This window comes from Strix aluco, chromosome 17 (assembly GCF_031877795.1).
Source record: "Strix aluco isolate bStrAlu1 chromosome 17, bStrAlu1.hap1, whole genome shotgun sequence".
Lineage (NCBI taxonomy): Eukaryota > Metazoa > Chordata > Aves > Strigiformes > Strigidae > Strix > Strix aluco.
In genome coordinates, this window is record NC_133947.1 from 3,740,083 (window position 1) to 3,767,915 (window position 27,833).

Here is a 27,833-nt window from a genome sequence, read left to right on the forward strand (position 1 = left end):
CCGGCCCCGCGGGGAGAAAGTGGGTTGAAAAAGTGGTTTAAAAAAAAAACAAAAAAACAAAAAACCAACAAAACAAAAAAACCCCAAAAAACCCACAACTGGATGGGTCTGAAGACAGACACGCAACACGTCCACGGGCAGGTTTTCGCGCACGGCGGTTTCCTCCGTCGTGGACGTGCTCACGGGGTAAATCCCTCCGGATTTCAGCAACGCCTCGTTTCTTTCAACGTTTTCACATTTATTTGAACGCCAGGAGCGATCGGAGCGGGCAGTTCGCACGCATTGAAAGGAAAAAAAAGAATAAATAGAATAAATCACAGTTAAATAACATCTTGAAATTGTAAAGCGTGGAAATCCACGTGTCTCCACGGCTTCACCCAGCTTTTAACTACCGAAACGAAACGAAGGAAGCCCCGGCGGTGGCTCAGCCACAGCCACGGAGGGGTTGGGGCTGGTTTTCCGCGGGGACGTTTCTGCCCGTTCAGCCGCGGGGCTCGCTGAGCAGGAGCCTCCCCGGGTTGTTATTTTCTTTTTCTATAGCTTTTTTTTTTCCTTCTTCTTTTTTCACTTTTTATTTTATTTTATTTTTTTCTTTATTTTTTCTTTTGCTCTGCGGGCACAGGGATACCCTGCGAGCCGTAAACGGCCGCTTTCACGAGCAAATAAATACATCTCCAGTCAGTTGCGTTGCATTATTCCGAGGGAAATAGCTGGCATTCCTGCACCAGTTTATTTTGGAGCTGAAATTTCCCACCCTTCCCGCAGCGCCGGTCCCTGCGGAGCCGGGGCTGGACGGGGTCCCCCGGGCGCCGGGACCCCACCGCCGGGCAGCGCTCAGCCGGGTTACGGGAGGGCTCCCGGGGCCGAGCAGGGCCCGATCCTGTCGGCAGAGGCCTGCAGGCGGCAAATCTCTGCCCGCCCGTGGATGGAGCAAGCGGCGGGTGAGACTCGCCGAGGCTTTTTCTTTTTTTTTTTTTTTTCCGTTTCTCCGAGGAGGAGAGCGCCGGAGCTTTGGGGCAAAGGCGCAAAAATTCCCCCTGACGCAAAACCCGATAACGATGAAATTATTTCCTCGCTCCGGCGGCGGGTGGGGATCAGCCTTGCTGACCGACACCGGAGGAGAGTTAAATCGGTCAAATGACCCGGGCTAAGCGGGCAGCGGGGACTAAGCGCTCCTTCCCCTCGTGCCGCCCCTTCCCGGGGTCGCACCGACGGGGAAAAGCGGGGCTTTAGTCCCCGTCGCAAGGCCAGAGCCCCTCGGCCGGGGGGAGCTGCAGGGAGGAGGACCCTCTCGACTGCTTCCCCCGGGGAAGAGCAGAGCCCCTGCAAGCGGGGCAGCGAGGGGTCCGGCGGCCCCGACGGGACGGTGAGGGGCCGGAGCGCTGCTTTCCGAAGCGGCCCGGCCGGCCAGAGCCGCCTTGAACCTCGGGCACGGCCGGGCCGGGCAGGCTGCAAGCCTCGCCCCAGCCTCGGGGGGGCCGTGGGCCGCTTGAGAGAGACAGGATGAGTTGTGGGGGCAGGCTGGTGGGACCCCCCCTTCCCCCTTAGAACGGGTTTTATTGCAAAGAGGAGCCGGAGCGCTCGCTCAGAGCAGAAAACCGCGCGGCCACGTCCTCCGCTACCCGAAACTCCCGCCGGAAAGTTTTCGGTGTGTTCCCCAGCACCTACCGGCGACCCGGGGTGGGGGGGGGAGGGGGGAACATCGCCTCCGGCCGGAGTGCCGGAGTGACCCCCCCAAGAAACGCAGCGAGGCCCGCAAAGGAGGGAGCCACCCCCCACCCCTCCCCGGGGGGGCGGGCGGACACCTCCAAGCTTGCGGGGGGCGGGGACGGGGAGGGGGTCAGCCCGCGGGTCCGGGGCGGTGCGGAGCACCCTCGGGGGCCGCATCCTGCCCCCGCGCCAGGGGGGAGCCGGCGGACGCATCCCCCCCCGCCGGGAGCGGAGCCGGCGGGACTTCTCCAGTCCGTCCGTCCGTCCGTCCCCCCCATCCCGCCTTGCCGGGAGGCGCCCAATCCTGGCCGGGACCGGGGCTACCCCGCCGGCCGTCACGTGGGCCGGACCGCACCGGGACCCGCCGTAAAGAGCCGCCGCCGCCGCTGCCGCCGCCACTTCCCCGCCGGGCGCAGCCAGGGACGCACCCACGGGAGACGGCGGTGGCGGGAGGGGAGGGACCGGGGGAGGGCAGCCCCTCTCTGCCAGGGGGTCCTGGTTGTTTTGCTTTCTTCTCCTCCCTCCCCTGTGAACTTTATTCTATTTTTTTACCATTATTATTATTATTATTATTGTTATTTTCCTGGGATTTCTCTGGATGGTGTGAGCGCAGCTTCATGCCCACCCGGCCATGCCCGGCTCCGCTCCCGGCCCGCTGCCATGTGAGTACCTGCCCGGGAGGGGGGCCGGGGGCGGGATGCTCTTGCGGTGCGCCGCGGTTCTCCTCCCGGAGAGGCCTGCCCGAGGGTTATTTTGCTTTTTAACACGAAAGCGGCACCGCTGGTGGATGGGGAACACCGGGGACGCTCCCAGGCCGGGGACGCTGCCCAGGGTCGCCGGGACCCGGCTCCCGCCCGGCCCGGGCGCCCGAGGGGCCGCCGGCTGCCTCCCTGCCAGCAAGGCCCTGAAGCGCGCTCCAGGCCCTGGGCTGATTTAAAAAAAAAAAAAAAAAAAAAAAAAAAAAAAGACGGGAAGGAAAATACTTTTGGGGAAAAAAAAAATTAAAAAAAGATCATTTTTTCCGGCCCCCTGGAAATGCCCAGGCAGGCGGTGGGACGGTGCCGGCGGTGCCGCTGCCCGTTCCGCGGAGGTTTTTTCTCGCCGTGGCTCGGCCGCTGCTCTCGGCCCGGTTTCCCCCGTGGGACAAGGTGACCAGAGGAAAGTTTAAAGGAAAAAAAAATAACAATTACAAATTACATCTCCTGCTTGAGGCAGGGAAGAGGCGATTTCGCCGCGCGAAGGGCCGCGGGCCGGGGTCTCCCGGAGTCTCCAGGAGTCTCCCGGGGTCTCCCGGAGTCTCCCGGGGTTTCCCGGGGTTTCCCGGGGTCTCAGCCCGTGGCTCTCGGCTCTCCCCCGCAGGTTCCTCTGAGTGAGCCCCTCGGCACCGCCGGGGCGCAGCCGGCCGGGCCCTGAGCAGCCGCCGCCGCCGAGGACGGAACATGTATCAGGGTCTGGCCCTCGCCCCCAACCATGGCCAGTCGGCTTATTCCCACGACTCCAGCAACTTCCTCCACTCGTCGGCCGGCTCGCCCGTCTACGTGCCCACCACCCGGGTACCCTCCGTCCTCCAGACGCTGCCCTACCTGCAAGGCTGCGAGCCGCACCAGAGCCACCTCGCCAACCCCCCGGGCTGGGGGCAGAGCAGCGGCGAGGCCGCCGCTTTCAACGCCGGCAGCCCCCACCCGCCGTCGGGTTTCTCCTACTCCCACAGCCCCCCGGGCAGCAGCCCCCCGGGCCGCGACGGCGCCTACCAGGGGCCCCTGCTGCTGGGCGGCGGGGGCCGGGAGCAGTACGGCAACGCCTTGGTGCGCTCCGTTAACGGGTCCTACTCCAGCCCCTACCCCGCCTACGTGACCCCCGAGATACCGCCTTCCTGGACGGCCGGACACTTTGAGAGCAGCGTGCTGCACAGCCTGCAGACGAGGCAGGCGGCTCTACCCGGCCGCAGGTCCACTTTCGGTAGGTCGCCGTCGCCCCTCACCGTCGCCTCGGGGCGCCGAGTCGTTTCCCGGCTCCCGGAGCCATCCCCATCCCCGCGGCGTGTTTGGTGGCCCGGCCCCGGGGTGAGCTGCCCCGCCGGCATCCCCGACGGGAAAGGAGGGGATGGTTTTATCCAGGGATGGAGAGATGGTGCGGGCACGGGGGGGTGTGTGGCTGACCCTGGACAGAGGGGGGGGGGGGGGGGGCGTGAGGGGGGGGTGACACGAAGGGCAAAGACCACGTTTCAAAGGAGAGCAATTCCCCCGGAGGACAGAGGAGCAGAGGCCGTTCAACCCCTTCCCCCCCACCCCCACGATATCTCCTTCCCACAATATCGACTTTGTGCCTGTGCTTCAATACTTACCCTTGTGTTTAAATTAGCGGGGCAGATTTATAGCTCCCTCCCTTTTAAGTAATTTATTGTGGTAAATTAGTTTATATTCGAACAGACTCTCGGTCTCCTAATTCGCCTTCACCCAAACAGGTCCGCAGCTGCATCGCTCTGCGGCCTTTGGAGAGACACTGAAACGCGCTCAGGCGTTGAACAATAAACCTCACTTCAATTCGTTTGCATCCACACCGGAGAGTCCTTTAAAACCAAGCCCCGAGCAAATAAAGTTTTGGGCTTGATTTAAAAGGACTCTCCGTGTGCAGGGTTTATAACCCCGGGGGTGTTTCACCATCCTCCTCCGGCGGTGGTTTGCAAAGTCCTTTAAAAGCCACTTCAAGATCTCAGCCGCGTTATCATCTTTACTGCGGTGAACCGAATTATCTTATCTTTACCCCAAGAACAAAGTTAAAGCAGGGAAGCATCCCCCTCCCCACGGAGCTGCCTCCCCGGCTCGGCTTTTCCTCCCACGCCGGAGGTGCTCGGGAGCGGTTTCTTTCCAGGATTTTCTCTTTGTCTGGGAAAATCCGTTGCGTTGTGCGGGAAGGGATCGCCCCGGTCCTGCCGAAGGAGGTGATGGCGCAGAAATCTCTTCTGCGCTTTGAAATTGGTGGTTTGGGATCCGGAACAGTGGCCGCCGTCCTCTCCGCCGTTTATTTTTTGCTCTTGAATAGTGTAAACCGCTCTTAAGTAACATAAACTATTCTTTTTTCATTTAATGAATTATTGCAACTTTTTAATTTTTTTTAGTTTTTACATTTTGTTTTTATTTTCCGTTTTCCCCTTTTTAATTTTTGTTCTTTTCCCTTTTTCTTTCCGTTGGATCATTATTAATACGATCGAAGACGATAAAAAATAAGAGCGTATTTTTCTTCGGGAGGAAATAACATTCCAAGCGGAGGAAGTTATTTCAAAAAGAGAGAGAAAAGCGGCAGGAGGAAAGAGACCGACTCTCAGTCGAGGTGTCCCTCGGTTTTGCTCCGGGCTGCCCGATTCCCGCGGAGCCGCGCTGGGGGCAGAGATGGACCGGGGTCGGTTCTCGGGGCGGGCGGCTCCGCGGCTTCCTCCCGGGGCTTTCAAGGGGGGGGAGAAAAGGGAGGAAAAGCCTCACTAACAGGAGTTCGGGGCCGCGGGCGGCCGGCGATGCTCTCCCGGGGAGCCCCGAGCACCCCGCGGGGCGAGCGGAGCCGCAGCCCCCCTTTGCTCCCTGGGCAGCGCCGAGCCCTTCCCCAGCCGGGCCGCCCCCACCGGCCAGCGACCAAGCGCCTTGATGGAAATCAGGAAAATCACCCCATTTTGCATCCCCCCACTCCCACCCCCAATTTATTTTTGCAGCGCGGCACAGGGATAACACCGCGCTCTCCCGCTGGTGGGCTCTGTTCCCATCCCAGCCGCACTCAGCCCTTTGGGGTCTTTTGGGGAAAAAATGTTGGGGAAATATGCTGTCTTTGAGCAGAATATTGAAAGATTAAAGCATGGAGGGAATAGGGGGGTTTGGTCTGCATGTTGTAGGGTGGAGATAAGCTCCCCCCCGGGCAGAGGTTGTCCCTCGCAGGGGAGTATTGGGGCACAGAGGATTAGGGACCCTTTCTCGCAGGGTCCCCGTGGTCAGACTGGCCCTGGGTGTCCCTGGGTGGTGGGGACGGCTCCTGACTCGCAGGCCTTGGGTGTCTCTTCCAGAGTACCTGGAGGAGTTCCCGGGGGACGGCCGGGAGTGCGTGAACTGCGGGGCCATGTCCACGCCGCTCTGGAGGAAGGACGGCACCGGGCACTACCTGTGCAACGCCTGTGGGCTCTACCACAAAATGAACGGCATCAACCGGCCGCTCAAGCCGCAGAAGAGGCTGGTAAGAGGGGGAAACCCCGCAGGGATCCCCTGCTCCATCCGGGGGGTGGCTGGAGGGCAGGAGTTGGGGGGCTGTCACGGTGCCTGCGCTGTTGCGGACTCTGTATGTGTTTGGGCCTGTTTGGCCCTTGATCCTCTCACAAATGCCATCAGCACATGCAGGAGCCCTGTGTTGCGGTGCAGGGCTGGCTCGGGTCAGGAGGAATGGGGTGAAGCTGGAGGGGGTCCTGCCCTGGACAGGGTGGCAGGGACCGGAGGGGTCCTGGGGCGGCACGGAGGGGCTGCACCGCAGCTGAGTGGGGGGCGATCGGGCGATCAGCCCTGCCTGTGGTCCAGGGCTCTGTGGGCTTCCCCGGGTCCGTTCCTGCAGTGGACATGTTGCTTTTTATTCTATAGTAATTATATTTTCTAATTCTGCATGCAGACACACACAGCCTAGGCAGGGTAGTTGAGCAGGAGACAGGGCTGATCCTGAGCTGGCCCAGGCAGGATTACAGCCGCTCGCGATGGGAGCAGGATGGAGCCCAGTTCTCCCGCTGCCTTCACCCGTCCGCCTAAGGGGGAAATTTGGGGTTTGGTAGTTCCCAGTTTCTCTGCAGGTTAAAGCATTAATTCCCCCCTGCAATGGGATATTGGGCTTCCTCCAATTGGAATCCCATCGTGAGAGAGGAAAAGCGCCTCCTTTTTTTTTTTTTTTGTAGAGTCGCTTTGGGATGTTTAAATTTGGTGGTAACAGTTTTAGTTTCAGAGCCTGTGGTCAAAAGCCGTCGTTACAAACAGGATGTTTGTTGGAGCCGTGCTGGGGAACAGCTGGGAGTTCCTTTTGCTTTCACTGGGGTGTATTCCCGCAGTTATTTTTTTGCATTGCAAAACAAATTATTAGCAGTAACCCAACAATGACAAGTTTCTGTGTAAGAAAAGCTTAAAAAAAAAAAAAAAGAGTTGTTTCATTCTGATTCCAAACCCGGAAACGTGGCTCTGGATTTGCAAAATGAAATGAGCAGCGGCTCCGTGGAAAATCACCCCGTTTTGTTCATCACATCAAAATCGAGGCATTTCTGTGAGACATTTAGCATTATCCGACAGGATTTGCCTGTCATACCAAAACCCTCCTGGTCTCTTTTAAAATAATGACATTAAATCTGCACCCCCGGCAGCAGGCTCTGGTCACTGCTGTGCTGCAAGTCTGGGAGTTACGCTGCTGATTTCTTCAGAGCAGATACAATCCATGCACAGAGAGATAGGTGCAAACCAGTTTAAATCCAACTCTACATTTCGAACTGGCATCAAAATGTGGTGCTGGATGAATTTCCAGGGTTTTTTTGAACAGCTTTCCCCTAAAGGAGTTGGAGAGGTCTCACTGTTATTCAGTATTTTGTTTCGGTGCATGGGAAGGGAGACAGCCTTGCATTGCCTGCACCCTGCCTGCCTGCACCCTGAGCTCCCTGCCTCTCCTCTGTCATTGCTGGCAGAGCCCCGTACATAGCACCCCTGAAGGCATTTTTTGGCAAATATTTCAACAAAGTTTCCTGGTGGAGAACGCTGGCTCACAGAATTAAGACCGTTTCTCAGGGATGAGCAAATCTTGACGGGAATTATCAAAGCATTTCCAACCATTTTTATTATTATTTTGGCAATCAGTACAATAATGATAAAGCCCAAATGAAAGAGCTGATTCTTATCCAGGGGAAACATTTCAGTTAGGTTGAAATATTTGAGGGGATTTTGTTTTATGAATTAGAAAAGGGGCCGCAATTTTGACTTTCCATCCTGACTCTGGAATGAAAATCATGGATTTTTCCAAGGGTTTGAAATGTCATGTCGTAACAAGTTCTGCCCCGTCAGAGGAACAGGGATCTGATGATAATGGTCAAGAGACTGCCAGGTGTAATCTGCAAATCCACCACCGAGGGAGTGACCTGCACCCCTGTGGCTTCTTCCCCCTAATGATTTCCATGGTGGGGGACGTCTTCCCTGCTTATAACCTCACCCGCGCGGGCTGGGTGGGAGCAGAGCAGTGAACACAGTGACACACCATTGCTCTAGGAACGGTGAAATACAGACACGCGAAGGAAAAATGGTTGCTTTTGTCCTTTAGATTATGACCTTTGTTCTGTAAGTGCAGGGAGTTATTCTGACTTCTGTTTTCACAAAGCAAAGTCCTGCTGAAAGCCCTGGAGGACGCAACGTGGCCCAGACAACACTGCGGGAGTGACGTCCTGCAGCTCGGTAGCGCTCAGCCTGCTTGTGCGTGGGAGAGGGCAAGCAAGTGAAGTGTAGTTTCCAGTTCATTTTTTGTTTCTTTTTTTGAGATAAGGGCAACATCCTCTATGCAGCAGGGACAGACATTTTGCTAGAGCCTGCGTCTGGAGTCAAAGCACTGTGGCTTTCAGCAGAAAGGATTTATCTTAGAGGAGGATGGAAGCAGCACTTTAGCTTAGGCAGTATCTTTTCTAGCCAAGGTTTCCTGGCACATTTCACAAGATGATACCTTAGACCCAGACCTGAAAGCCAAATCACTTTTACCATCCAGGAGCAGCTGGTGGAGCTGGATGACTCCATCCTTGCGGGTGCAATTCCCCCGTGTTAGGAGCAGAGCTGCACGGCGCGGCGCAGCACGGGGGGCAGATGCAGCTGCCGTCCTGTGCTCAGCAGCTCCCACACCATCCTGAGTCGAAGGACTCACCTGGAGTTGAGTTTTGCTGGCTTGGCTCAGGGGGTATTCTTTCAGCCTGTCCTTTTTTACAGTTTGCGATGCATAGTGAGTTTGGTGACGCTTTTGGGGAAGGTGGGGATTGGACTGACAACAGCCCTGGGACAATCTAATAGGACCCTAGAGCCATGCAGCGTTCATGGTGTGCGCCTTGGCTTTCTCCTGGCCGTCAGCTCCTGAAAATCCCTCATCCTCCACGGTGCAGGTTTCCCCAGAGCCATGGTAAGAAAGGCAAATCTCAGAGGATGCTGCTGCCTTCAGCCCTGAGGCTCAGATCTGCTCTCTTTCAGGAGCTGAGCTCAGGTATCTCATCACACTTTGCTGCAACCTCTTTCCTATCAATCAGCACCAGATCCCCTCTATCCTTCTGGCAAGCGGGGCAGAGAAGTGTTGATTAAATCTGGGGGTTCAGAGACTTCTTTTTTTCCTGTGAAATCCTGTGGTTTCATTTCCACCTTCGAAAAGGAGATGAAGCAGTCTCTGACAGCTTTGGGCTCCCTTGGAAGGACCTGCCCTGCTGGCTCTGAATTTTTTGGGCTCTCCAAGCAGCACTCACACACAGCTGATTCGATAGGCACCGACTCACCATTCCTTGAGCTTATCAGCAGCACTTGGCTGTCAAGCCCAGTCCGTGAAGAGTTTTTGTTTGAGTGTATGCCGCATTTGTATAAATAAACACTGGAGCACAATGTTGAAGTCAACAACTTCCTAGACAAGGTCAGAGTGGTACAAAGGCAGCCGGGTGGAGGCAGGCAGAAATGCATTTTCTTTTAAGGGAAACTGCTGGGAAACCAGCAATAATGTATTGTACCCTCGTCCTTCAGTGAGCAACAGTAGCCTTGACTGTCTTTTTCTTGCTAAGCTGGCAGGTTGTGGTGCAGGGCCAGGTTCTCATGGGGTTTCTGGGGTTTAAGTTGGATGGAGGATGGTTTCTGCTCTCCCTGGCTATGCAAGGAGGAGGCAGCCCACAAAGTGATGTGCAGGAGATGCAGAAGGCACATGCTGCTGCCCCAGCAGAAAGCCTGCGAGCAGGTTGCGATGCAGTGCTGGCAGGGCGGGCAGAGCTCTAGCAGGGCCAGCATTGCCCTTGGGCCACCGGAGCCACAGGTCTCACTGCCACCTCATCTTCAAGCCACGGACAAAGCGTTGTATGAAATAGAAACAGTGTGTCCCTCCTGCCCAGGGACCTGCGGTGGCCCAGAAATCTCAAGGCTTTCCAAAGAGCTTTGTGTTGGCCTTCCTCCATCCCCAGGCGATGACTGATCTCACCGGCCCATGCTGGGCACAGCCACCCCAGGGCTGAGTGCCTCCAAATTCCCCTCCACACCCACAGCAGGAGCTGGACCTCAGAGCCCTTGTCCCCGTTGGGTGTTCGGAACCTCCCTCTGTTCCCATCGGGGCTGAGGTCCCTCCTGGTTGCAGGGATGAAGGGCACAGCCCCAGCAGCTGAAAGGCTTTAAAGAAGCTCCAAGATCTCGCTGTGACACCATGTCCTGTATTAGGGACAAGGATTGCTGTCCTCTTCTCTGTCAGCTCACACCTCGGTGTATTATTATTTTTGCCTGGTTATTTCTTGAAAGCTAAGTAATTTCCAAAGCAATACCGTTATTTGCGAAGAGTTACTGAGACCTCTTTGCTGAGCAACAAGTGAATCAAAACTTGGGCATGTCACTTGTGTCTCTTGAAACTCAAAGCTGATCTTTATTTGACTGCTGACCTTGTAAAAACATTTAATTTTTATTCCTACTCTTCCCACCTCATTCGTTATATTGCTCAGTCATGATATCGAGCAATAATAGAAGAATAAACAAACAGGGAGTTCTTTATTGCCTACATCACCTATCGTCTGCTTTGAGAGGAATCAAAGTAATTTTTCTCAAGGCTGAAGAACATATTCAGACAGCTGAATGTGGAGAGCCTGTGATATTACTTATGTCATTGGTATCTTATACTCAGTGAAGTCTTTTACTAAAATAGTTTCAATACCTAGTGTTAAGAGACTTTCAAATGAAATGCCTATTGAGCTGACAGGTCTGTATATAGAGACTTGTGAATTTTCCAGTGGCTTGAAGTACAGTTATCAGAAATGAGTTTGCTGCTTCTGCCAGAATATTTTCCTTCTCCATTTGGAAGTATTAATGTTTCAGAGCCAGCGATCACTGCACTCACAAAATATGTCATTAATTAATGTTTGCACGGTGTTTCTGCAGTCTGTAAAAGAACAGATTATCTGCGAGACGTGCAAAGAATAACCTCCCTGGTCCCATCATGGGCCAGTTCAGTTTGGTTCTGCTCAGTTCAGCCAATTGATTCCAGTTGTCTTAAACCAGAGATTAATTGGGATGTTGCTAACTTTAGTGGTGGTTCTGAGTACAGAAAAACAGGTGAAGAGTTTGCCTAAGCATGAGTTTTCTTTGTGCGATTAAAACCTGGCTGGCATTTTCCATCTCCTTCTCCATCTGAGTGGATCTCCTGGAGGAAAGTTCTCTGTGCTCTGAGCCCTGATCACTTCCAGCAGATTTGCTGGAAGTTTGTGAAATGAGTTGCAAGGATATTTGCCAGGTTTATCAGGCTCAATAAGAAAAGCACTTGCAAATTACAGTGATCTCATTTGAATGCAATTTCTTTGATCTGAATTTGGCTATCGTGTGTGTTTCACATTTTCCAGGAAATTGGTGTAATTGGAGATTTTATTTTTATATGAAAGGAAACTTCCCAATTAATCATTCCTACGTGTGCATTCATGTGTTTGTTTGTTTGTTTTTAAGTCTTCATCTAGACGTGCTGGCCTATGTTGCACTAACTGCCACACAACCAATACCACCCTCTGGAGAAGGAACGCCGAAGGGGAGCCCGTCTGCAACGCCTGCGGGTTGTACATGAAGCTCCACGGGGTGAGGAGCATGTCCGCACCGGGAGGGACCCTTTGGGTGCTGGGATCACCACCCAGCAGGTCCAGAATATCAGGTCTGGAGGGACCAGCCTCTAGACTGGACCCAGAAGAGCCATAGCCCAGTCCTGTCTCCTTGAACAGTTAAAAGTTCAGTCTACTGAGGTTCTCCAGAATAAGGCTAAAGTGGTACTGGAAGTCTCTCAGGAAGTACCTGTGTAGAGGAGAGATTTCTGGCACTGGGTGGCTCTTAATTAGGTTGTTTGCCAAGTTACTCTCCAGAAAAAAAGCTCACCAGGCACCAGTAGCTGTAGACTGAAGCTCCCCAAACCCAGACTGTAGATAAGGAACGTATTTCTTATAGATGTGGTAGTTAAGAATGTGTGAAGAATGCTCAGAAGTCCACGTGGAGGCTAGCTGATAACATCTATCCACAGAGGATGGGAACTGTTGGTAACATGTCCATCAGCCAAAGAGGACACTTCAGAGACAGGCCTCTTCAAACTTCTGCCATAAAGTTTAAAGTCTCTTTATCCCATGACCATTCCCTCTGAGCCATGTAGGCTCTCAGTCTGTCAGCGTAATTTAATAGGGTCCTGTCATAAAGGTCACTAATAAATCAGGAAAAGGAAAATAGGAAGTAAAGGAAAAAACAAAATTTGTGGGAAAGCCTTAGCTGTTAGCCTTATACATCTTCCAGCCAAGGCCTGTTGCAGAGAAAAATAGCACTTAGTGAAGGACAAGGACTTTAGGTGCTTTGCATGAGCTACAGCATGTAAATAGGAGAGCAACATGTGTGTGGGAAGGAACTAAGTAAAATGCAATATTAATGATTCCAAACTTTATGAATGTCAAGGTACCACGACCTCTGGCCATGAAAAAGGAAAGCATCCAGACGAGGAAAAGGAAGCCTAAAAACATTACCAAAGGCAAAACCTCAACAGGTACAGTGCTGCTACGATCCATCATGGGGGCTTGGAGCATAATTCACCTCAACATGTCTTCTGCAAGAAATTATGATAATTAGAAAACAATATTGTGATTTTTCCCCCTGATGATTGCTTTGGATGTAGGGCTTGTATTTATGCATAGACCTCATGTGGAAGGAAGATGCTGGGTGGGAAATCTCAGTGCTGTCATATTCCCTTGAGGTTCCTCTGTGCTGTAGGCACCTGGCTCCAGCCCAGCAGCACTTGTGTTCACGCAGATCTGGGCTAAATTGAGTAATGGGAAAAATCACGGCTGGGAATGGTGTATTAGGGAGTCAAGGGGAAGGTATCATGACAAATTCAACATTAGCCCACCTGGCCTGTACCAGAACCAGCACTGCCAGGCTGTGAAAGGGTGCTCCTCCTCCTCCATCAGCATCTTGGCAGCCAAATACAAAGCCTTACCCTGACAGAGATGCAGTGGAGAAAGAGAACAGTAGAGTTGTACCATGAGATGTGATGGTAGCCATTAAAATATAAATTTCCTTAAGAGCAGATTTGCACCTATGTTGCTTCACTGTCCTGTACCAATTGTCTTCCAGGGTCTACAACTTCGGCCACTAACTCCCCTTCTTCCATTACGAATTCAGACAGCACGGTCACTTTAAAGTCAGAGCCCAGCACGACCTCACAGTATCCCGGACAAACCATTGTGTCGGTGTCCCAGGTAAGGCACAGGGGCCCGCAGCCATCGTCTGCTGGGGTGGAAGCTCCACACGCCTCGGTAGTCGCTGACTGGGTAGTCTTGATGAGGCTAAGCAGTTAGTTCATTGCACTGGGGGCCACTAGCCTGATGGACTGCCTCAGGCTGAGAAAAGCAGGGAGCATCAGCCAAGATGTTGCGGATCAGGAAGGGCTCCAGCCTGCTGGCTCCCCATTGGCTCTTCCATCTTGCAGTGGGGAACTGGGAGGTCCAAGCCCTGCTGCCATGGAGGCGATGGGGGGTAAACCAGCTTTGACACAGAGCTGGGTTTATTTCCTGTCTCCTGCCATGAAATCCTGGGAGTTACAACCCTGTTGAATTGGTGGGATCAGCCCAGGGTGGAAACCTCTGTAGCTCCCAAGAAAAACCTCCCTGGGCACACGTTATCTGTACTTTATAGCCCTGAGGTTCTCAGCGCTCACAGAGCTGTAATGCTGTCAGAGACCCCAGGTTGCAAGGCTGTGCTTCTGCCTCAAGGATTTCTTTGGGGTGGGTTGCTATTTTGTCTTGGCAGAGGGAAAAATGGCTCTAAAACAACCCACACATCAAAATTTTGTGACCCAGCACTATCTTTATGCTGGGTCTGAGCCCTCCCTGAGCTGGACATGTGTGCATGGAGGGGAAGCTCAGCTCCAGCACCCAAGTGCCTGGCGTGGCGCCAGCTGCGCCGTATGGGAAAGGGGGATTTTTGGCCAAAACCGATAAATCTGATTTGTGCTGTGCTCTTAAAAAATATACACATGCCTAGAGATCTCCAAACTGGACATGTTTAGTCAATAAATAAATGCAGATCGGCCCTGGGATGCCTCCTCCGCACTGGGGATGGAGCACCCTTCCTGCCCAGCTCCGAGCATCTCTGAAGGGCAGCAGTAGCATCAGGGATAACCCACCCTGTTCATAATCCATCCTAGTCCAGCTACTGCATTATGACAAGGGGAAGAGTGACCCGTTGGCTAGTAACAGGTTTTCTAATGACTTTCTACTTCTCTTCCTGGAGCAGGCACAGAGCCAGTCAGACGAGGCACTAGCTGGCAGCCACGGCGAGTTCAAATTCGAGCCCGAGGACTACACCTTCTCCCCCACCACCATGGCCTCACAGCCCGGGCTGAGCGTTCCACTCCGACAGGACTCCTGGTGTGCCCTGGCGCTCGCCTAGAAACCTCCAGCAAAAAGCCTCGGGACCAACGTTTTTGACTGGCCCTGCAAACGGCTGATGGGCAGGAGGACAGGCTGCCCCAGCACTTTGAGACTGCGGGGTGTCGAGCTGCGGCTGCAGGACAGGTTTCTCTTGGAGGATGCGTGTGGAAAACGTTGGCTGGACGGGGCCGGGATGGTCCCACTGTGGCACCAGCTCCCCAAAAAGCTCATCCTTGGCTGGAGCAATGCAGGGGTGCCTCCCCAAGGCCGGAGCCCCGGGGCTGCCTCTGTTTTCCCAGGGAAAGCCTTCCTCCTTTGAGATGAAACCAGCAAATAAATGCATCCCAGAATCTATGTTTATTCGCAGTGATTTCTCCCTCCTATGACTCCTCTGTGTGCAATTTATTCCACTTTCCAATAAAGACTGTAATAACATGGCACCAAATAACTTAATTTTATTAAAATGTAAACTGTGTGGCCTCCCTTATGTTTTATTGGCCACAACAGGAAGAAAAGAGGAAAAAAAAAGGCAACGGTTGTTTTAAACATTTACTGTTTTATATTAAAAACGATCATCTCTATAGAGTGTTAGCTTCTGAAGCGTTTAGCATATCACTGATGAGTCATACATGAAATAAACACGCTGCTCTTCCCTTTCCAGCTCCAAAGAAAGATTTTTTTATTATTATTTTAGGCAAACCACATGACAAAAATGGTCAAAACCTCCCAATAATAAAAGAATACTGAAATGCTGGTTTTCTTTTGTATTTCCTGATTGGTTTTGATATTGCCAACTCTGAGCTTTAGAAAATCAGAAGTTAGTCCTCCAAAAGTTAAGAGAAAAGTTTCAGAGACTGAAAAATAAAAGATGTGTTGGAGGTATATTTGCTTGCATCCAGTTTTGGGGATGTTTAGAATGGAGGATTTCCAGCTTTCAGCCATGCAGGGCAGAGATTCCTTTTTAATTATTTTAACGAAAGCCAAGTAGAAAACAATTTCTTGGAGCCGAGCTGTGGCAAAAGATCATCAGTGATGCAAAACCTATATCACTCTTCCAAAATCTGGCAACAGCATGTTCCTACAGCTTCCCGGAGCTGCCCCGGGGAGGTGGGCGATGGGGAGATATGCTCTGCTGGGAGCATGCAAGGGGACCCTGAAGCTCCCGAGGAGCCTGAGGGTGAGGAGAACACCATACCAAGTTGGGGAGATGGGTGGGAAATGAAGGGGGAGCAAAGTTATGGAGTTACTTCTATGGCCTGCTTTATTTGTTATTTCTAAATAAAATCCCCAGCCTGGCTGGACAGCTATTTATGGCCAGGAAGCCGTCAAGTAATAGTTCCTTAATATAGAAGTTGACCTGTCCAGGGCTTCCTGGAGCAACTCTTCCTCTTGTCAGAAGAGATGGATCACTTGATTTTTATTATAAACAACAGGCTAAAGATGATCAGGGAGAGTGAATCTGACATCGAGTCACGACTCAGCTGAGGTGGAGGAAGATGCTTTCCACCATGCAACCCTTGCTAGAGGAAAGGAGATGCTCCAGGCACTGGGGAATATTGGTCCCCTCCAGTACTGCCATAGCTCTGTGACTGGTCCCTTGACATGCGGGCATGGACAGGTTCAAGCCACCTTTTTATCAAAGCCCATGGATGAAAACCGTCTTTGGAGGAGTATTTCTTGTTCCTCCAGAGCTTCATTAGCAGCTTAAATCATGCCAAGCTCCAGTGCTGGGGCAGGGGCTGTCACAGGGGGGCATCCCTCCAGCACCGGGCTCGGCGGTGGCACACGGTGTTTGCATGGCCGGGCTCTCACCACAGATCCACATCACCACCGTTTGTTTTTCCACTCTCTGGCCTGCCAACACCCACAGCAGAGCCGGGCACAGCCGTGCAGCAGATAAGCCAGCAGCATGGGACTGGCAGGGTGACACCGTCCCAAATCCAGCCCCTACCGTACCTCTGGGAGTCAGGAAAATGGGTGATGTGGCCTGGGCTCAGGCGACCTGCAGGCGCCTGAGGTGACGTGTCAGGACACAGGCAGGCAGGAGGGAGGCAGGAGCCCTGGGCGTAGCATGAGTAACACTCATGGGCAACTCCCCAAACCCCAAGCTGTGCAGGCAAAAAAAAAAAGCCGCGCAACACAAGTCATGGCAAGATGATTTCTATGGACGATGGCAGGGGGTCCTCATTTTTTCATCTGCGTGACCCTGAGGGGGAGAGTTATTTTAAAGGCAAACAAGAAGACCCAAACAATGCCAAGATGTTGACACCAGTGGCTCCAGAGGTTTTATTTATTGCCTGTTGGTAACCGTCGACCGGGCGTCGGGATGCTCCGGGGGCTGGTGACTGACGAAACAAGGCAGAGGGACAAGAAGTGAAACAACCAGGACGTGTGTAATTTTTCCTTCCTGCTCGCTCCCTGCACTCACTGAACAACATCATCCACAACGCTGGATTTTCATTTCTCGGGGGTGTCTTCCAATCATTCGCTCCCATTGCCAAGGCAGGAGCCATCCCCACAGAATTCTGTCTCCTGGTCAGCCGTAATGGGAGAGGCAGCACTGTCTGCACAGCCCTGTGGGAGAGGGGAGCTTTCCTTTCCTCCTGGTCCTTGCACCCCCAGAGGAGCCAGCACCCTGGGAACCTCACCCTGTGCAGGTCCCAGCCTTGCAGCAACCACATCCAGGGGGACCCTTGCACCTTCCAGCCATTACCTTCCCAACCTGCCATTTTGAAGACCTTCCCTAGGGGATCCATGTCCCTTTGTATCCCTCATTACATGGCAAAGAGGAGCATTTTCCCCAATAGGTATGAACAAAGACCACAGGAAAGCTTGAGTCTTCCCAGCTCATGTTACATCCTCAGTCCTGCTCCTACAGCCTCTGGGTGCCTGGTTGCACAGCCCAGCTCAACCCACATGCTTGCAGGAGTTTGAATGGTTGGGGTGGCAGCAATGGAGGAGATCGGACCCAAACCTGAGGTCTAGGAGAACCAGACGCCCAGCTGATCTGGAGGTTATGGGCTTCCCACACGGCACCTGCTGTCCTGCCCTGCCTGACTCCAGCCAGTGGGCAAGAGGTGCCTCTGGTCGGACCCTGCCCAGGCTGTGACCAGCCTATGACCTCCACCTTCTGTGACCAGGCTCACCCCCCTGCCCCATCCCCAAACAAAGCTGGTTCACAGACACACTTCAGAGATCAACTTTTACTTCACTTCCCCAAACCTTTCTCAGTCCCCTTGGTGTTGTCTCCCCTTCCCAGGCATGGTGTGTATTTGCTCTCCTACAGGTCTGGTGGCTTGTGGACAACTATTATCTTTACTGTTGTTCTACAGCTGCCTCAGGGCTGTCAATTGCCTTTGTTCAAAGTTCACCTGCCCAGATGATTTTACAACATGACTGCAATGATCTGTTCCATTTTGCACTTTATACTGATGCCGCGGTGATTTTTACCAAGTCAGTGAGTGAGTAATGAAGCACTTGAGCCTATAAACACATCTTGTTCTTGTTTACGATCATATTAATAGCACAATAAAATCATTGCTCACACAAGCAGTTGCTTTTTTTAAAAAAACAAAAAAAGTTTGTTTCTTTTTGATTTCTGAGGGGAAAATGGAAAGTTGTGGTTTGATTTCTGCTGGGAGCCCTAAAGCCCCAGACTCTCTAATGGGGTGTCACTTTTACGTTGGAGCACAGAGAGCCATCATTTTTTCTGTGTTGCACACAGAAGTCTTCAGCACAACTTGAGTGGCAACTCAGCTGCCAACCGGGCTCTGCCTGAACTGCAAACACCACCCAGCTGGCAGACAGGCTTGGCTCTTCCTCTGCACAAGCACTGGGGACACACAACCCCCAGGTGAAGCTGTGCACCAAAGTCCCTGGTTAGGCTGATTTATGCCAGCTGAGGAACATGCCCATCATGGTTATAAGAGGATGTGGCTATTAAGCTTCTCTTTGTGCTTGGCAAGTCTGTGAAGTATTGTGGGAATCTAAGAGGGTTTTTCCTGGAAAGAAGGTGGAAGCCAGTCTGTGAGCCAGGTACAGTGGTGCTTAAGGGGGTGTAGGGCTTCCGTTGCTGATTTTTGATCACACTGGAAGTGTTTGGTGGTGTGGAGAGGCAAATTCACTGTTACTTCCTAGTCTTTGTCTCCTGCTCCTCTCCAGTGCTTTTTATTGCAAAGTTGGTTGTGTACCAGCAAGGTGCTGCAGTAATTAAATGTCCAGGCTATTTACTTGTGTAGCAGCTAAACCAGAGCCAAATATTCAATCTCACCATTGTATGCATAGGAGAAAACAAACAGCACTGCTCCTTTCATCACATCAGGTGGTCCTTCTTGGAGAAAGCTTTGTGTTGAGGGGTGAGGAGGAGGTGGTGTCTTCAAGAACCTCTCCTCTTCAGCATCAAATTTACATTGAATAACCCAGAAGACACTAAACGAGGAGCAATAATGCCTTTTGCAAAGTGTTTTTATTTCAAAGAAGCTTCTTCTCAAGGGGAAGCTTGGTGAGAAGCAGCACATTCAGAAAAGGCTCATTAAAGGAATTCCATCCCCATCTTGTTTTCTTCTCTGAAAACCCCAGTTCCCATGCTTCATTAAAATTTCTACCCAACAGTATCACCATAGGTAGAGCGCTGTGGATAGAGTAGGTGTTGAGAGGGAAGAGGAGCAGTGGTGGAGTGGTCAAACTTGGCAAAAAGCAGCTTTATCTACAGAGCTTTAATGCCACTGGGGCTGTTAGCATTTACCAACTTTTTTTTCAGTTTTTTTCAGGCTGTCATTAAGAAATGCATTAGTATTGGAATTTAAAGAAAGATTTTTACAGCCAACACTTCCACAGCAGTGTTAAACGTGGCCAAGAGCAAACCTTGACTATTGTGTTGTTTGCAAATGTTGGAGTCTGAGCTGCCTCCAGGGCCAATTCCCGAGCTGGTGCAAGGTAACAGTGCTGAATCAGTCTCCCATATAAACCTCTAACATCATTAACACAATGCTATTTACATTTCCTGATGATCCAGGAGAAAACAAGAGAAAGTGGGAAAGTTTTATCATTCAAGTAGAAGAATCTGTCTTGCCTTGGGTGTAGAACTAGCTGCTTCATGCCTGGGAAAGTTTTGGGAGAGCTCATCCTGGGGATGAGTGCCACATAAGAGCACACATAGGGGAAAGGATGGGTAGAAAGGAGTAAAGTAAGGGTGCCTTTCACTTTTTTTTTCCTTTAAACTAAGTGGCTTAAAGCAAGCACTGGTGGAAACTTCCAGTCCTTGCCCCAGTCTCACCTGTGTTTCCATTTCCCTGGCTCCAGGGCAAGGCATGGGACTGACCCTCCTGCGGGACTGCCCGAAAGATTGAATGGGAGGAAAGGAGAGGTGGGCACAGACGGGACGTGGAGCGGGGCCCTAATGTCGCTGTTGTTTCAGGTGTTGGTATCATTCTTCCCATCTGTTCACTCTTTGCTTGTAATAAAGAAGAATAGCTCCAGCTCGTGAAATGAATGGAAATGACGGGCGTTTAGCTGCGGGAGCCCGCTATAACATCTGACTAGAGAGGTGCTTAAGCTGTTTTTAGTGATATGGCTTTAACAAGCGGGGTAGGAAAACGGTGCTGGAGACACCACCCCTCCATGCGTGAGCAGAAGGACTAAGGTGAGCAGCAAGGTGGAATTGGCAGTGTTAATCATTTACCCCAAGTGCGATGAAGGCTATAATAGACACTCTGTGTGTGTACAGGGATCTGTAAGCATAAATGTTAAATGGGGAAGCCGCCGCTCAAAGGACACCATGAAGTGGCCTTTTGGGGAGGCAGTTTATTCAGATCCACCTTTGTTTGTTTTGTGGGAGCACATTCCTGTGCTGTGGTGCTCTGTCACTGGCAGGGCCATCCCCATGAGACAGCATGGATGGGGACTGCAGGGTGATTGTCACTCCTGAGCCTGACCTTGACATCTTTCCTCCCTGATTAATAATGCCTCAGCACCAAATAGGAGCAGAGGACTTCTTCCATGGAAGGTGATGGCTGAAGGTGAGCATTCAGGAATAATGGTTGTATTTGAGCCTCACTCCATGGGAATTCCCTTGGAAGTGTGTAAACTTACTTTTCTGCTCTCCTACAGCATTTAAAACCTATTATGTCATCATGGATATATTATTTTTGTATTTAATAATGCAGATATAATAACAAGGCAAAATTTGGGATTGACTTGGCACTCGGATATAGCTGAACATTTTGCCATCACCTTCCTTCAACAGGAACAAGTGTTAAATACAGACTGTTGTTCCTCCATAACCAAGTTCATCCCAGTCAACAGCAACCCAGACCGCACTGCCTTTAGCTTGGGTTGCTGGCTGCAGTGGTGCTTCAGGTCATGCCCAGAACAGGCTTTCCCCAGCAGCAAATCCTTCCTGCATGCTGAGGTGCCAGATGGATCTCGCAGTTCCACAAGAGTCTGTAGAAAACCCATGATAAAAACAAAGGGTAAAGGGATGTTGTTCCTGAATGTGTTTCTCTCTTGGTGCGTTGCAGAGCTTGCTCCTAAATCCAGCCTTGTGTCCACAGAAGAGGGTTTATGAGCATGAGCCCTGTGTGCCAGCTTGGTCCTGTGTTCTACCTTCAGGTTAAATGTTCCTGCAGTGCCTGTAGCTCCCAGGAAAGTCCCAAAGCATGAAAGGCCACACAGCTGCTCTTGGAGGAGGCTGAGGACCCAGTAAAGCTGTTCCAGAAGTACCTCTTCCTGCAGGAAAGTTGTTCTCATCAGTATTTCTGCAGCAGGCTTTGCTACGTGCCCAGGAGTGATTGACAGTGGCTTGAGCTTTGCTTTTAAATCAGGCAGCTTTGCCTCATATTAAAACATGATTAGAAAGGATTTAGCAATTTAAAATATTAATAATGGATAACTCATTTCTGAGCAGCAAGTTTTAATAACAGTGCTCCTCTTGGATGGGCTCTGCTCTAAGGTTATTGACTTTGACATTGCTGCTTGCCCTTATCTTTAGACAAAGATGCAGAATTGGTCCTCATGTTGCTTCCTTTTCCCTACTGTGTGCAGTTCCCTGGGCACCCCCATTTCAGAGCTGGAGTTACCTTTGCAGAGCTAATGGCAATAAACCTGGGGAGAGAAGAGCCACATCTGCCCCATCACCTCGAAGTCGCACAGTTGGGAGAGCACGAGCAGCACCCTGGGGTGCTCATGGAGAGGGACCTTGACCTGCCTTTGTCTCCCACCCCCTAGAAACTTGTGCTGATGTCTAAAACAAAGTTGCAGACAAGAAAAGTACTGCTGTGTACCATTTTGGGGGATGACAGCCAGGGCATATTGGAGACACCACTAGCTGGTTTCAGAAGGACACTGTGCTTGCACAGAGTGTTTTTTTTAAAAAAACTTTTTGAAGCTTATGGTTGCTCTGAAATGAAGATACCTCCTGATGTTTCATTTTCTGGTTTGCTTTTCCTTTCTGGCTTGGTTTGTGCATCACCAATCACTTCAGTTTCAGTGGTGTCAATGGGGCTTGTAACGTAACCACAAAATCAGTTACATCTGGAGTGTGCTGAGCAAGGTCACCGGGGACGGACTTTCTTTTGTTTTTTTAAAGGCAGCCTGAAGAAATGGCAACCAAGCCCTCTTGTATTTGCAGGAGGCAAAAGCCAAGAATAAAACCACAATAGCATTCGTGTTTTCCAGTTAAAATAGCCATCTTCTACTCTTGCCACTCAGTTTTGATTTTTTTTCAAAGAAAAACAGGCTAGGGATCAGTCCATAATTAGTAGGGAATTGGTTTGGATAGAATAGGAATCTACTTATCTCTTCATCAGAAACCAAGTCTAAACAAAACCAGAACTTGATTTGGGGTTTATAAGCTTTTGAACCCTGTATTTGAGTGCTTCTGAATTTCCCACTGAGATTGAAAACTAGGAGTAAAAAAAAAAAAAAGTCAGGAGAAATCCCTATGATTTCTCAGTCCTACTCAGAACCAGGAAGTTTGGGGACTTCCTTTGGAGGTTTCTTGGGAGACCAACATGCTTTTTGTTATCACCGATGCCTTTTTTTTGAGGTGCATAATTGGGCTGCAGAAAACACCACAAATGTTTAGGTTATTTTTCCATACTGAGTTAGGCTGCCCAAATGTGTTAATTCATTAAGCATGCTGTGCTCCTGCAATTGCCAGCTTGGGTCTAGGCTTCAGCCAGCTCAGAGTGTATCCTTGGAGTAGAGGCTTATCTTGTGAGCTTCCTGAGTCTGCAGAATTGAATGAAAGTCTCACCAGGAAAAGTGGTTTGTTTTGCTTTTAGTTTGTTTTGTAAGAAAGCTGAGAATTTCCCTTCCCAGCCAAGTCTGAATTAACCAGAGAGAAGCTCACAAGTTTCAATGCTTCATATCCTCAGGCTCTCCAGACTCCAGAAGTGCTAAATTCCTTTTTTTAAAAAATAAAAAATATCTAGCTATGCATTTTCAGCCCTCCACTTAAATTGAATTCAGTTCTAATTTGGAAAGAGGCTGTGAATATGCTGTCCTCTTATCAGTTGATTCCTTCCCTTCCCCAGAGAGATTTCTGGTAAAATATTGGTAAAATGTTTAATATCTATCAGACTTCCAAGCTTGGATTCCCAACTTTAATGCTGCAGTGATGAGGGCACTTTCTGGTGTCACTTTCATGTAAGAGGTCATCTGTCACATCCACACTTCGTCGGTGATGGAGCTGAGATGCAGTGAGGCAAAGTGACTTGCCAAAGGTCCAACAGGAGGTCAGTGGTAGGAATGGTCCTGGTTTCTTGACTGGATTTTGTCATGGAATTGGAGTAAAACCAAACTAGTAAAGTTTAGACTGTGTTTGAGAAATGCAACTGCTGCTGGGGTCAGCCAGTGGGCATGGGATAGTCCTGCTGATGGACCCGAATCTGCAAACCCATCCTGGAGTGGAGAGGAGCTGTTGTGGAGCAGCCCTGGTCATCACTGCCAGCACCACGCTGTCCTCCCCGGGGCTGGAGCACGGCTCCTGCTGGGCTTCTGCGCTCCAAAGCGACAGGGGCCTCATTCACAACGTGAACCTTGGTAGGATACTTCCACCACTAAAGTGATGCCCAACCCAAAGCCTCATGTATATACATAAAAATCCTATAAAGGCAGATGTATAGTAAATAAAACTATTCTCTAGGAGGTAGACTTCCAGTCCTCTGTAGTCTTCCTAAAAAAGATCATTTTAGGCTGAAAGGCAACAATTTCAGAACAAAAAGGGATTTTGTTGGGAGGGGGAAATAGACTAAATTTGGAAAACACTTAATAACAAAGTCGCCTTAATTTAACAACAGCTTTTATTAGATTGCACTTGTCCAACGAGATTAATGGACGTTTTCCTTTGAAACTCTGGGAGTCTTTCCTAGACACTGGGAATAAGTAGGCTCCTTCAAATGTTCTGCTTCCTACAGGATTTACTGGTGAAAGATTTAATACAATTCAGCACAAACATTTTAACCTTTCCATCTAAAATGCTGAATTCAACCGTTTCCTGAATGTGTATAATTTAAAGGCTTGTGTTTTCCCGTGTCATGCTCTCTGAAGCATTTTATGTCGCCTTGCTCCTATTGACTCTTTTAAGAAAACACTACATAAGTATACAGTCACTTTCAGATAACTCAGATGTTTACTTTATGAATGAAGGAGGAAATTGAATACTCAAATAAAGTTATGCATCGAAGTGCCAGAAGCTAACTGCCCTCTTAAATTCGCTTGTCTTCTTGAAAGAGCCTTTAAATACAATTTATGACGTAAAGAGTCTTTCCGTAGTGCTGAGTAGGATCTCCACTGTCTCGGTTATAAATGGATGCTCTCATCAGCTGCATGTGGCTCTTGCTGAAGTCTGGGCTGGGGATGCTTGTAGGGCAGGGACAAATGGGCTTTCAGGAGCCCACATGCACCCCATCGATCTGGTGAGGGGTGCAAATAAACAGGTTGCTGCCTGTGCTGCTCTTTTGATGTAGTTACCTGGTGCAGGCAGAGCTACAAGTGGGTTTCTAGCATCATCTAACCACCATCATGCTGAACCTTAATATTAGGTTTAGATTTCACAACTGGGGGAAGCGGCAGTGCCATTTGCTGTCCTGTTTCTGCTGTCCTTGGCTTGGAAAAACTTAAATATGTTTGGGTTTAGGGGTATAACTTAGGTCAGTCTATAGTTATGTTTGTCTCTGCAGTGTGTTAGCACCCGAGGTAATTGTGGGGTTTTTTTAAATAGTTGGCAAGCATGATTGAATTTGCCTTGAATTAAAGAAGAAAGCAATTCCCCAGTGAATTAACCTTGTAGACTCTCACCTGTTTCTCCTCCCCTTTCCTTCAAGAAGGTTTCTCCCAGGATCTCATTCCACTGCACTAGTGAATCGCTACAGTAATGGGAATATGATTGACAGGTTAAATGTCCTTCCTTGAGTCAGAGAGATTATAGGATGATAAATATGAACAGGCACATGTGGCTGGTTTGGCTCTGCTAGCCACAGGCAGGGCTTTGTGGGAGGCTCAGCGTGTGCCAGGGTGCCAGAAGGACTCGGCTGCAGCCCTCCCTACAGAGCATATGGCTTTAATGCCCCTAAGCTCATCAACTGGCACAGGACTTCTCAGGTTCACATCCGAGTATAACCCTTTGACATATATCACTTTATGTATGAAAAGAGGAAAGGTTTCAGAGACCCTTTGGGTCCTGTTGGCTGGGGTTTGATTGCAGCATGAGGGAACAAGGTTTACTGTCGTGGTTCCTAGTTGGATGTGGAAGCTTGCTGGCCTTCAGCTCTGTACTCCTCAGCAAAGCCATGCCGTGCTCAGAGGAGAGAGTGACCAGGAAAAGCTGCCTGCTTCTGTCTGACATCCCTGTCCAGAAGCAGGGCCACAGGCCAAGCTCTGCTTCACGCAGTAACCTTTGAGCCAAGGACTGCTGTCACCTTCACCCTGGAGCCTGGGCTGTGGGTGCAGGTATTATCCCTGAATGGATTATTTAGGGGACAAAAAGCTTCTGCCAGTGCAAATCCACTCTGGTTTGTTCCAGTTCAGTGAGTTCTTATGATTTCTTATTAGCTTTGGAATATTTGATTATTTTTTTTTTCCTTAAAGATTCAGCTTCTGATTTCATGCTATTACATCTCAGCCTGTGCTTTAAAAAGCAGTCTGTTGTCTCTGTGGATGAGGAGGGCAGTTGGATCACACGGGTCCAGTGACTTGAGATGGGGCTTCAGATGACTGCCCTGCTGATTTAGGATGTTAGGGTTGGAGGGATGAACCCAGCTGTGGCTCAGAGCTGTCCTGGAGCAGGGTGAACTCAGCAACCTGCCTGTTGGGGACAAAGTTGCCTGTCTCCCCACACCTCCTTCTGCACCCAAAAAGGGGAGCAGTGCGCCTGACCTGTCCCCCTAGAGCCACTGCCCTGTGCTGTTGAGGGAGTGGATATTAGGAGAATAAAGCACAGATAATAGCACTTCCACACCTCCTGTGATCACTGTATTAAAAAGGTGAGGTCCTTGAAAACTGGAGTAATTGAGCAAGTGTAAGTTAAACAGCAGGAACCCAAACAAGCTTGTGGCCTCCAGGGCAGGGGAGAGGGCCAGATCTGGAAGGGAGACCCATGGGAAGAGTCACTGATTTGCATCCAACACTGCCTTCAGCCCTGCTGCATCTCCCCAGCACAGAGCTCTCCCCGTCTCCCACAGTCCTTGCCGTAAGCTGTGGAAGCTTTTAGGGTGTGATGGAGGCCCAGAGAGATCTGTCTATTCCTGATGGCTTGTCCCTCTTACACAGCACTTTGCACAAGGGCAGTGACTGAGGAGGAAGGGTCCCAGACCTTCATCTCCCCTCCCAAAGTCACAAATACCCGTGCTGGAGCAGGGACATGGCAGGGGTTATGCGGCAGGTGAAGGCAGACCTGTGAGTCAGGCAGAGGTCACTCGCAACGTCCAATCTCTCCCTTGGCACGGGCTGCACCACCAGCAGGATCCCTATCGCACACTAATATTGGATTATGATCGTGAGACTCCACAATGTCACACTGATAAGGGCGAGGTTTTTACCCCGTACAAGTCTGTTTCATTTTAACACATAGGTATGTCAAGTGAAGGGAATATTTTCCCTTCTGCATCAGACTCCAACTATGCTGAGGTCGGTCACAGGAGCATGTGTGCAAATGTCAGGGCTGGCAAGGAGTGCAGTTACGGGGTACAGGGTGCGCCAGAGGCTGTGGGGAAGGGAAGGTGCTGGGTGGGAAGCCCTTGATGGGAATGGGATGCTGTGAGTCAAGAAGTGGTGAAGGAAAGTCTGATGTTCATGAGCCGCTCTGGCAGAACTGCCTGGCTCTGCATTTCAGATTACTGCAATATTGCAAGGACAGTTAAATCATGAATAGTTATCAGTTTACCCAAGTTTGTCCAGGTAGTGTTTCTAGAGCAGGCCAGAACAACAGCTTCACTCTTACTTGCTCAGGTCCTCCTGACACAATGAAGAGCTTGGCGCAGTCTGTGGGGGTATCTCAACTCTCCATTTACACCATCCATCAGTGGCCAACATGAGGTGCTTCAAAGACAGAGTTGGACCAAGAAGTCATAGTGGAAACAGCTTGCTTCATGGAATGAAAGAGAAAACCTTTTTGCAATCCTAGATAAAAATTTCCACCAGAAACTGATGGTGCTGAGACAGAAATACTCTGGGGACTGAAAAACTTAATGCTGCTTCCACTTGAACGTGGCCTGCTTGCACAGTGCACACCCCAACCCAAGTCATCTTTGAGGAAATTGAGGTGGGAGTCATTTGAAGGAGAAAAATACAGTGGCAAAAAGCAAATATGCGTTGGGAAACTCCATTGTCCCGGACTGGTTCCCACGTAGGCGGTGCGATCGCCTCCTTGCTCCCTTCAAACCCAAAGGTCCCTGGGGGAGAAGATAAAGTGGTACTTGAGGAAGTACACCAGCTTCCCTTGGGCTGAGCTCTAATTAACAAATTAAAATGCAGAAATGCACCACAGCTTGTGTTCCCTGGTCATTTCCTACTGAAAACCCCCTTCAAAACCTCTGCCAGATCCATGCACATCCAAGTCAATGCTGTACACCAAAATGTCAAAGTGGACAATAGCAACTAAAAATAGGCAAAGACAGGAATTTGCCTAAAATATTTTTAAACTTGGAAGATGGCAAAGCTATATATAGCCAATAAAGTTAAATGGGGTTTTTTGCTTAAATGAGAAAAACAAGAAGTGTAGCTGTTTAGCTGGTTTGATGTATGTTTAATTTCAAAACCAATAACCTTTTTTGGGTACTGTACCTTCCTGCACTTACCCTGGAGCTGTCGTGCAGTGTGTGGGGTTCCCAGGGGAGCTGGGGGGCAAGTATGGATCGTATCATAAAGGCACTGCGTGTTAGTGGGGTGGTTTTACCCCTTTCTCCTGTTTGCTATTTAGCCAACTAGGGGAAGGTGTGGAGGACAGGGCTCTGATTGCAGGCGCAGTTTGGAAGCAGGA

General features: G+C 50.4%; 1 protein-coding gene across 2 annotated transcripts; it reads left to right on the forward strand.

Annotated features, from left to right (window-relative positions):
- Nucleotides 1–1,941: 1,941 nt before the first annotated feature.
- Nucleotides 1,942–15,105, forward strand: GATA5 (GATA binding protein 5). 2 transcript variants are annotated; one of them, XM_074843259.1, is made up of 7 exons: nucleotides 1,942–2,372; nucleotides 3,070–3,669; nucleotides 5,759–5,925; nucleotides 11,406–11,531; nucleotides 12,384–12,471; nucleotides 13,059–13,183; nucleotides 14,217–15,105. In XM_074843259.1, the coding sequence occupies exons 2-7, from the start codon at nucleotides 3,150–3,152 to the stop codon at nucleotides 14,373–14,375; spliced, it is 1,185 nt and encodes a 394-aa protein (XP_074699360.1). In that variant the 5' UTR covers nucleotides 1,942–2,372; nucleotides 3,070–3,149; the 3' UTR covers nucleotides 14,376–15,105. The 2 variants fall into 2 exon arrangements, with proteins under 2 accessions (XP_074699360.1, XP_074699361.1); XM_074843260.1 differs by having other exon boundaries at nucleotides 2,091–2,372; nucleotides 14,220–15,105.
- The last annotated feature ends 12,728 nt before the right edge of the window (nucleotides 15,106–27,833 follow it).

Excerpts from the sequence above, each read along its gene's own strand:
- GATA5 (XM_074843259.1), top strand. The coding sequence starts at position 3,150 with ATGTATCAGGGTCTGGCCCTCGCCCCCAACCATGGCCAGTCGGCTTAT. Across the intron at positions 12,472-13,058 it reads CAAAGGCAAAACCTCAACAG|GGTCTACAACTTCGGCCACT; the intron begins GTACAGTGCTGC and ends ATTGTCTTCCAG. Across the intron at positions 13,184-14,216 it reads CCATTGTGTCGGTGTCCCAG|CAGGCACAGAGCCAGTCAGA; the intron begins GTAAGGCACAGG and ends CTCTTCCTGGAG.